This window comes from Polistes canadensis, unplaced genomic scaffold (genome assembly GCF_001313835.1).
Source record: "Polistes canadensis isolate GaletaPanama2010 unplaced genomic scaffold, ASM131383v1 scaffold_287, whole genome shotgun sequence".
NCBI lineage: Eukaryota > Metazoa > Arthropoda > Insecta > Hymenoptera > Vespidae > Polistes > Polistes canadensis.
The window spans coordinates 172816-183988 of record NW_014569834.1 but is presented as its reverse complement, the minus strand read 5'-3'; the positions used below and the strand labels follow the sequence as shown (position 1 = coordinate 183988).

The window sequence follows — 11173 nt, the reverse complement described above, 5'->3', positions numbered from 1 at the left end:
CTTTAAAATTAGTTACATGGCAAAATACGATATAAAAACTAATGCATCAATTTGATAAGTGATTGGATTAAAAAGAAAAAAATAGGGTTGAGCTTAATTAATGAAAAATAGAGAAAATAAAAAAAGAAGAAAAAATTCCACGATATAATAGTGTGTACGTAATAAATGACAAACATTGACCGTACATATGTACGAGTAGTAATCGTATGATTATGAAATCTTTGTTAGATTGGATATATGAATAAGTAATCACGGTCAAACACACAACGTGAGAGAGAGAGAGATAGAGAGAGTGAGAAGATCGTTTCGTTCGATGGTATTTTTTTTTTATTTTCTTTTTTCTTCTCCTTGAAGATTCCCCTTTGAGTTGTTTTTTAAATAAAATGTGCATTTTTACAATAAATTTTTGCTTATATAAAGAAAATATATAATAAAAAATATATTAATAATATATATATATATAAAAATATGATTATAGATGATGTTAGTGTAATCACAAGATCAGCATACATTCGAAACTAATTCTCATTGGTCGTCAATGTATCATCCGAGTTTAACATTGAATATGCGTAAACAATTCTCTCTCTCTCTGTCTCTCTCTCTCTGTCTCTCTCTTTGGATCTGTGTTAGCCATAAAAAAATACCTTGTTAAAAATATTAGACATTTATAAACTGCGTTTATTATAAATTCGCGATACGCGTTTTTAGGATACATTTTTTTTATCTTCTCTTGATACGAGATTATCGTAATTTTATTTTTTATTTTTTTTTTTTTTGACCTTTCACATTATCAACATTTTAATTTAACAAAAGCATCATAACTCTTAATTTTATAACACTGAAAATTATATCTAAATCTAAACGAAATCTGAACGTTTTATTTCATAGACAAATGTTTAATACAAAAGTTTTAATGTTTGAAAATATCATATATCTTTTGTTTTGTTTTTTTTTTTTTCAAAATTATATACGAATAATATTTACGCAACAAATTATTTGTGGTATCTCTCTCTCGTATATAGTATTTTTTAATATTAATTTAATAAAATTTGATTATAATAATTTGGTTACTACTTGTATCTTCGAAGAAGTTTAACTGAAAAAAAAAAAAAAAAAGAAAAAAAAAACGTGTGTTAAATCGTTAAAAGTAAAAAGAAAGAAAAAAGAAAAAAAAAAAAAAAATGAGAAAATATATCAATCGAATTAAATTAATCAAAAAATAATACGATTTTCACGTTAAAATTTTTCTACGATAAGATTGGAAATATAGTTTTCTTTATTATTATATTTGATTTCGTTTAATTTAAAATTAATCAACTTACGTAATATTTTAAGTGTAATATTTGTCGTGAATGTGTAATGATTTGGAAATATTTGAATGGAAAAAAGAAAACGAAAAGGTGATGATAAAAAAAGAAATGCAAATAAGATGCAAACACAAGGATTGTTTAATTAATAATATAACATAAGTGAAGAAGGATGATGTGATGACTTTTATTTTATCGTATGTAAAAAAAAAAGAACGAACGTATGATGAAATAAATAATTAACGTGAACGTGGATATAAAAACGATTGGACTTGGATTTGAATTTGGAAATAATAAAAAGAAACAATATTATGATTATGCGAATACAACGCTAGTCGGAATATAATATATTTATGGTCCTTCAAAATTAATGATTGATATCTTTTTTTTTTTCTCTATTGAATTATCAGATTTTTTTTTTTGAAATTTTTCGACGTGGGATAATTTTTTGATTATTAAAAATTTTATTCCAATTAAATTACATGATATTTCCTTTTTTGCGTTATTTATTATTATTATTATTAGTTTATGGTATCGTTAACGGGATGAGACGCATTAAGAGATTTATTTTAGCTGATAGAAACGAAAGAGAACAAATGTGGACGAGTTCGAATAATATTGTATTTAAAATTACATCGGAGGATGATGATAATGAACAAGAAGAAGAAGAAAAAGGGAAAAATGCAGAAGATGAAGAAGAAGTGGGGGAAGAAGAAAAAAAGAATTATTTAAAACCAAGGACATCTGGATTAACGTAATACTGTTTTCAAATATAAATTATGCATAATTCAATATTTTGTTTAACTACTATTACATATTACGTGTTTAATACGCGAATAAAATTCAAATAATATTTTTGTATATGTTTGCCTCGTAATTATATTTATATATATATACGTGTGCAAATATATATTCTTTTTATATTTTATTTTTTAAATAAATTCATTTCGTAACATTTGTCTCTCGCGAGAAAAAGAAATGAAATGATATGATGATTAATCGTAAATCGTAGAAGAGAAAAATTAACATTGATCGACGATTTACGTCAAACGTAAAATATATATAAAAAAAATTAAATTACAATAATTCGACAAAAAAGTAACCCGAAAAAATAAAAAAGATCCTAACGTATGGATAAAGTGTGTTAATATCAATCAGAAATTGATGATACATAGGATAATATTGATCGGAAAACCATGTACATGATTTTAAAAGGCACGATATTGCGTGAGCTGTTTAAATTAACGGTTCATATACTTTCTCCATTCTCATTCATGCATTTTTAACATAGTTGGATGACGAGCCAGGATTCTTTTCTTAAGAATTTTCTAAAATAATATTTGATACACACACCTGTCGTAATTGTGTCGTTTAATGTCATTGGTATATTAAAAAAAAAACTATAAAAATTAATAATAATTTTGCGATGGAAATATATTCAAATGTGTAACATATACACAAATTAATTAAGATGATAATAATAATAATAATCACACATGAAATATCAAATTATAATAATAAAAAGAATAATCGTATAAAATACGAGAGTAAGAGGGTTTCGTCAATTTGTTGTGTTTAATTTAAAAAATCCGTTCGATAGATTTTGTTAATTGTTTTTTATTTTGATTTTGTGCAGGCCTAGCATGTCGCAGGGTACGGTGATGATTCAGGCACAAAGTCGATTGCAAGAGAAAGACTTCACCGTTGCGACACCAGAAGAATTCGTTCATCGTTTTGGTGGTACCAAGGTTATCAACAAGGTAATAAAAAGATAAATGTTATTTTATTAAATGAAATTTAATAACTTATAACCAATCGTAACATATATATTTCATTTAGAATGATTTACGCAATTATCAATGAAAAAATTAATATTCCTATAAGATTAATATTATTTTTAATAAATATAATGTTTATATAGGTTTTAATAGCTAACAATGGAATCGCTGCAGTCAAATGCATGCGTTCGATACGACGATGGTCTTACGAGATGTTTAAGAATGAAAGAGCAGTACGTTTCGTGGTCATGGTCACGCCGGAAGATCTTAAAGCTAATGCAGAATATATTAAAATGGCTGATCAATATGTCCCAGTACCTGGTGGAACAAATAATAATAATTATGCTAACGTCGAATTAATTGTTGATATTGCAACGAGAACCCAGGTGCAAGCTGTTTGGGCTGGTTGGGGTCATGCATCGGAAAATCCTAAATTACCAGAATTATTACACAAGAATAATATTATTTTTATAGGTAAAATAATATATATAATTAATTTATATTTCAATTAAATAGAAAAGAGACAAATTATTTGAATTATATTAAAAACATTACATTAATATAATATTATTATTTATTATAAACACATAGGTCCATCGGAAAGAGCAATGTGGGCTTTAGGTGATAAAATAGCTTCAAGTATAGTTGCTCAAACAGCTGACGTTCCTACATTACCTTGGTCGGGATCCGAATTGAAAGCTCAATACAGTGGCAAGAAAATTAAAATATCGACCGAATTGTTCAAGAAAGGTTGTGTTTCAACCGTTGAAGAATGTCTTGCCGCGTCTAATAAAATAGGTTTTCCAATTATGGTGAAAGCTAGTGAAGGTGGTGGTGGTAAAGGTATTAGAAAATGTGAAAATGCTGAGGAATTACCTGCTTTATTTAGGTGAATTGATTAATCTATCCTCAATTGATACTGTTCATTTAAAAAATCTATATATATTTATATATAAATAATTTATTTATTAATTTGTAGACAAGTCCAAGCTGAGATACCGGGTTCGCCAATATTTATCATGAAAATGGCGAAGTGTGCTCGTCATTTAGAGGTGCAATTATTAGCCGATAATTACGGTAATGCAATATCGTTGTTCGGACGTGATTGTTCCATTCAAAGAAGACATCAGAAAATAATAGAAGAGGCACCAGCTGTAGTAGCCAAACCAGAAGTCTTCGAAGAGATGGAGAAAGTATATAAATGCAATAGTTTTATTAATGAAATAACATTGTGTGTTTTCTCTAGTACACAGTAGTTATTTAATCATACTTTTGACGTTTGTTTTAACAGGCTGCTGTGAGATTAGCCAAGATGGTCGGATATGTAAGCGCGGGTACCGTTGAATATTTATACGACACTTCCGGTCGTTATTATTTTTTGGAATTGAACCCTAGACTTCAAGTAGAACATCCGTGTACCGAGATGGTATCGGACGTTAATCTCCCTGCTGCACAACTTCAAGTGGCTATGGGATTGCCACTTCATCATATCAAAGATATACGTCTCCTTTACGGCGAGAGTCCTTGGGGTGACAGTCAAATAGATTTTGATCAGTTACGTCATAAACCTCAGCCTTGGGGTCACGTAATAGCTGCTAGAATAACCAGCGAAAATCCCGACGAAGGTAAAAGTCCTATCGACAAATTTGATTGAATGCAATTTGTATTTGTCATTTTTGATGCATTACGTTCCTATTTGTTTCTCTTTTTTTTTTTTATTGTTGTTGTTGTTCAGGTTTCAAACCGAGTTCAGGTACGGTACAAGAATTGAACTTTAGATCGTCTAAAAACGTCTGGGGTTATTTTTCTGTCGGCGCATCCGGTGGTCTTCACGAATTCGCCGATTCGCAATTCGGTCATTGTTTTTCCTGGGGCGAGGATCGTTATCAAGCACGAGAAAATTTGGTCATTGCTTTGAAAGAATTGAGTATAAGGGGTGACTTTAGAACGACGGTAGAATATTTAATAACGTTGCTGGAAACCGAATCCTTTCAACAAAACACTATCGACACGTCGTGGCTCGATGTGCTTATTGCAGAACGCGTTAAAAGTGATAAACCCGACGTTTTATTAGCCGTTACTTGTGGTGCCATTCATATTGCTGATAGAACTATCACTGCCGCGTTTACTGGTTTTCAAACATCATTGGAAAAAGGTCAAGTACAAGGCAGTAACGATTTAAATAATTTCGTAGATGTAAGTCCTATTTAAATGATGATATCTCTATTTAAAATTAAAATAGACAGACATAAAGTATATTTTAACTATAAGACAAATTTTATTAATATTGTTATAATATTTCAGGTAGAATTAGTGAACGATGGTTACAAGTACAAAGTTGAAGCAGCCAAGTCAGGTCCTAATAGTTATTTCCTCGTTTTAAATAGTTCCTATAAAGAGGTAGAAATTCATCGACTGTCCGACGGTGGTTTGTTGCTTTCGATGGATGGTGCAAGTTACACGACATACATGAAGGAAGAAGTAGATCGTTATAGAATAATAATAGGTAATCAAACCTGTGTATTCGAAAAGGATAACGATCCGTCTTTACTTAGAGCGCCGTCAGCCGGTAAATTGATTAATTTCTTGGTGGAGGATGGTGGTCACGTTGACAGTGGACAAGCTTACGCCGAGATCGAAGTAATGAAAATGATTATGACAGTAACGGCTAGCGAAGCTGGTACAGTGTTCTACGTTAAAAGGCCAGGTGCTATTCTTGAGGCTGGTACTACGATAGCTCATTTAGAACTCGATGATCCATCTTTGGTGACTAACGCTGAGGAATACACGGGCCAATTTCCGACACCAGTTGCACCAGCTATTCCAGACAAATTAAATCATCTTCATGCGAAATATCGGATTGCTTTGGAAAATACTTTAGCTGGTTACTGTTTACCAGACCCATATCATCTACCACGTTTACGTGAACTGATTGAAAAGTTCATGTACTCTTTACGCGATCCTAGCTTACCTTTGCTTGAACTTCAAGAAGTCATAGCTACGATATCGGGAAGAATTCCACCTTCGGTTGAGAAAAAGATTAGAAAATTGATGTCATTGTACGAAAGGAATATAACTTCTGTTCTTGCACAATTTCCTAGTCAACAGATCGCTGCTGTTATCGATGGACACGCTGCTACCCTTTCAAAACGTTCCGACAGAGACGTGTTCTTCTTGACAACGCAAGCTATCGTTCAACTTGTGCAAAGATATCGGAATGGTATACGTGGTCGTATGAAAACAGCCGTACACGAACTTCTTCGTCAATATTATACGGTTGAGTGTCAATTTCAACAAGGACATTACGACAAATGCGTGACCGCTTTAATAGAACAATACAAAGATGATTTAAGTACAGTAACTGCAATGATTTTCAGTCACAATCAAGTAACCAAAAAGAATATCCTAGTAACTATGTTAATCGATCATCTCTGGGCTAACGAACCTGGTCTCACCGACGAATTGGCTAGCACTTTAACGGAATTGACTAGCTTGAACAGAACGGAACACAGTCGAGTTGCGTTAAGAGCTAGACAAGTATTAATAGCAGCACATCAACCTGCCTACGAATTAAGACACAATCAAATGGAATCGATATTTCTATCAGCCGTCGACATGTACGGCCACGATTTTCATCCTGAAAATCTTCAAAAACTTATACTTTCCGAGACATCTATATTCGATATTCTACACGATTTCTTCTATCACTCGAATCGTGCGGTTTGCAACGCAGCATTGGAAGTTTACGTTCGTAGAGCTTACATCAGTTACGAATTAACGTGTTTACAACACTTGGAATTGTCAGGAGAAATGCCTCTCGTACATTTTCAATTCTTGTTACCCAACAATCATCCCAATCGGCAAACTCAGTCAATTGTTAATTACAGAACAGGAGCTATGGCGGCGTTCAAAGATTTCGATCAATTCCGCGAATACTCGGACGAGATTTTCGATTTGTTGGAAGACTTATCTTCGCCCAGTTCGGTATCCGTTAAAGTCTTAGAAGCTGTAGACGCGATTGGTAGTGAATCACGTCACAGTACTTCTATAAACGTATCGCTCAGCACCGCAGAAGTTGCTGCAACTACTGCGGAATTAGGTGAGAGACCAGCCGAGCCTGTACACATTTTAAGTATTGCAATTAAAGAAGACGGTACGCAAGACGACGCTACTATGGCAAGATTATTTGGCGATTGGTGTGCAACCAGTAAAGACGAATTAATATCTCGTGGAATTAGGAGAGTCACTTTCGCAGCTTTAAAAAAGAAACAATTTCCAAAATTCTTTACGTTCAGGCAAAGAGACGGATTCGTCGAGGACAGAATTTATCGTCACTTGGAACCAGGTTGTGCATTCCAATTGGAACTTAATAGAATGAGAACATACGATTTGGAAGCTTTACCAACGTCGAATCAAAAAATGCATTTGTATCTTGGACAGGCAAAGGTAGCCAAAGGACAGCAAGTTACGGATTATCGTTTCTTCATACGCTCTATTATTCGTCATTCCGATTTGATTACCAAGGAAGCAAGTTTTGATTATCTTCATAACGAAGGAGAACGAGTATTGCTCGAAGCTATGGATGAATTAGAAGTAGCTTTCTCGCATCCTTTAGCTAAACGTACAGAATGTAATCATATATTCTTAAATTTCGTACCTACGGTCATAATGGATCCTGCCAGGATAGAAGAAAGTGTTACAAGTATGGTACTCAGATATGGTCCGAGATTATGGAAATTACGTGTTCGCCAAGCCGAAATTAAAATGACCATCCGTCCAGCACCTGGTAAAACAACATCAACCATACGTTTGTGCATTGCCAATGACAGCGGTTACAGTATAGATTTACATCTTTACGCTGAATCGACGGATCCTAAAACAGGTATCATCCGTTTCGAATCTTATCCACCACCTGCTGCTAATATATCCAATTGGAGGCCTGGTCCTATGCACGGTTTACCAATTTCTACACCTTATCTTACCAAGGATTATTTACAAGCGAAAAGATTCCAAGCCCAAAGCGCTGGTACAACTTACGCGTACGACTTGCCTGATATATTTCGACAACAAGTTGAAAAATCTTGGCATAAATATATTGAAGAGAGACCCAATTCGAATATAATCATTCCTTCCTCGGTAATGGATTGCGTTGAATTAGTATTGGACGGTGAAAATCTTGTTGAACAAAAACGTTTGCCCGGTGAGAATGACGTAGGCATGGTAGCATGGAGATTAACGTTGTACACACCCGAATTTCCAACCGGTCGAGATATCATATTGATAGCCAACGATTTAACACATTTCCTTGGCTCGTTTGGTCCGAAAGAAGATTTGGTATTTTACAGAGCATCAGAAAGAGCCAGACAACTTGGTATTCCGCGTATTTATTTCGCCGCAAACGCAGGTGCGCGTATTGGCCTAGCCGAGGAAGTGAAAGCATTGTTCAGAATAGCGTGGGAAGATGAGAATGAGCCTGAAAAGGGATTCAAGTATATATACTTGACACCAGACGATTATGCTCGTTTGGCGCCACTTAATTCGGTCAAGGCTTCCTTGATCGAGGATCCAGCTGGTGAATCTCGTTACAAGATTACGGATATAATTGGCAAGGACGACGGTATTGGTGTAGAAAATTTAAAATACGCTGGTATGATCGCCAGTGAAACGTCCCGTGCTTACGACGAAATAGTTACCATTTCTATAGTTTCGTGTCGTGCTATTGGTATCGGTTCATATTTGGTGCGTCTTGGTCAGAGAACTATTCAAATAGAAAATTCTCATATCATTCTTACCGGTTACCGTGCATTGAATGCCGTACTAGGACGGGAAGTTTACGCGAGTAACAATCAATTAGGTGGTATTCAAATAATGCATAACAATGGTGTTACTCATGCGGTCGATAGCAGAGATTTGGAAGGGGTGGCCACAGTTTTGAGATGGTTGAGTTATTTCCCAAGGGCCAGAGGTACAAGTTTGCCAATATTACCCTCGCCTTTACCTGATCCTATCAACCGAGAAATTACTTATGTGCCTACCAAAGCACCCTACGATCCAAGGTGGATGTTAGAGGGTAGATACTTGCCCAACGATCAAAATATATGGGAAAGTGGTTTCTTCGATCGTGGATCATGGCAGGTATAATATAATTCATTATTTTTTCTCTAATATATCTTTTACCAATTATTATAAATTCCTTTATTTTCATGGTATTAAACATGTTTTTTTTTCTATTGAATTATGTAGGAAATAATGAAACCTTGGGCACAAACTGTGATAACTGGTAGAGCAAGACTCGGTGGTATACCCTGTGGAGTTATCGCCGTTGAAACGAGAACCGTTGAATTGCATCTTCCTGCTGATCCTGCTAATCCTGATTCAGAAGCTAAAACAATATCTCAGGCTGGCCAAGTATGGTTCCCAGACAGTGCCTATAAAACTGCGCAAGCTATCCAAGATTTTAATAGGGAAGAACTTCCACTTGTTATATTTGCTAATTGGAGAGGATTTTCTAGTGGAATGAAAGGTTCGTATATATGAATTTATATTTATACGCGAGATTAATCCTTGTTACACATTGTTATAAAATAATGTCTAATAATAATTATGCGTTTATTTTACAGACATGTATGATCAAATAGTTAAATTCGGTGCCTATATCGTGGACGCTTTAAGAGAATACACGCAACCAATATTTGTTTACATTCCACCAAATGGTGAATTAAGAGGAGGTGCGTGGGCGGTGGTAGATACTACGATCAATCCACGATACTTAGAAATGTTTGCTGATAATACCAGCAGAGGTGGTGTATTGGAAGCTACTGGTATCGTAGAAATTAAATTCAGAAACAAGGATATTATCAAGAGTATGCATAGAACAGATTCTGTTATTCAAAAGTTAAAAGTACGTATATTATTCATTTATATTATATTTTATTGAATTAATATGTTTTGTTTTTTTCCAATGATTTCCTTTAAATCTATAAACAAATATACGTATATCGTAGGAAAATTTAACGACATCAACTTCGGCCGAGGAAAAAATAGAATTAGAATCGCAGATACGTAAGAGAGAAAAATCTTTAATACCGATCTATCAACAAGTAGCCGTTTATTTCGCGGATCTTCACGACACGCCAGAACGAATGTTGGAGAAGAACACGATACAGGATATAATACCGTGGCAAAAAGCAAGACCCTTGCTTTATTGGAAATTGAGAAGAAGATTATTGGAGGAGAAAATTAAAAAAGATATTTTGTCGATGCAACCAAAACTCGACGTTAGACAAATAGGTGCAATGTTGAGACGGTGGTTTATTGAAGATAAGGGAGCGATAGAATCTTACCTTTGGGATCAGGATGAAGCAGCTACTACATGGTTGGAAGCACAACTTGTTAATGAGAACAGCGTTGTGTTACGCAATATTATGTGCGTTAAAAAAGACGCTGTTATAACACGCATCAAAGAGGCCCTTGAAACTTGTCCGGAAGTAAGATTGGATGCTGTATTAGAAATAGCTCATAGATTAAATCCTGCTGAACGTGCTGAATTGCAAAGAACTTTATCGCAAATGGAAACACCAGATCAAGAACATCACATCGATTCGAGTTCTTCTTCCTAAGATACAAATTTGTAAACGATCCTAATCTTTTCTTATTCTCTTTCTTTCTTTCTTTCTTTCTTTCTTTTTCTCTACATCTATCTGCGTACCTGGTGTATGTGTAGCAATTATTATTTTATTAGAAGTTATTATTTGTACAGACATTAAAACACGCGATTATATTATTATTCGTCGATAATAATAGATTGTTCAGGTATAGTATCTTTTTTCTTTTCTTTTCTTTTTCGTTCCCAAATGGTGGCATATGATTTAAATTATAATGTTTTTTTTTTTTTTTTAACACTAGAACTCTACCGACAAAATTACTTTGGTATATTTAAGATATACCTACGTATAATTATAAGTGTGTATTTCTCAGTCAAGAAACGAGAACAAACAGAATTAAGTTAAAACAGAAGATTAAACAAGGAATTTATATAAATTGATCATATGTATATAATAATAATAGACAAAAAGTTATTAACGCCTT

The 11173-nt window shown here is 33.8% G+C and overlaps 1 protein-coding gene across 8 annotated transcripts in view; it reads left to right on the top strand.

Moving 5' to 3' along the window:
- LOC106791143 (acetyl-CoA carboxylase) overlaps positions 1-10902 on the top strand; it is an 18901-nt gene extending 7999 nt beyond the window's left edge. For 6 of the 8 annotated variants that reach the window (XM_014756561.1, XM_014756569.1, XM_014756563.1 and 3 more), the window contains 10 exons: positions 2944-3067; positions 3229-3559; positions 3677-3974; positions 4065-4278; positions 4377-4710; positions 4821-5281; positions 5390-9220; positions 9329-9608; positions 9706-9986; positions 10090-10902. In XM_014756561.1, the coding sequence (XP_014612047.1) occupies positions 2944-3067; positions 3229-3559; positions 3677-3974; positions 4065-4278; positions 4377-4710; positions 4821-5281; positions 5390-9220; positions 9329-9608; positions 9706-9986; positions 10090-10704 (6769 nt within the window). In that variant the 3' untranslated portion in view covers positions 10705-10902. Of the gene's footprint in view, positions 1-1292; positions 1401-1776; positions 2062-2943; positions 3068-3228; positions 3560-3676; positions 3975-4064; positions 4279-4376; positions 4711-4820; positions 5282-5389; positions 9221-9328; positions 9609-9705; positions 9987-10089 lie in introns of those variants that run through there. The other 2 variants (XM_014756567.1, XM_014756564.1) reach the window with 2 other exon arrangements.
- The last annotated feature ends 271 nt before the right edge of the window (positions 10903-11173 follow it).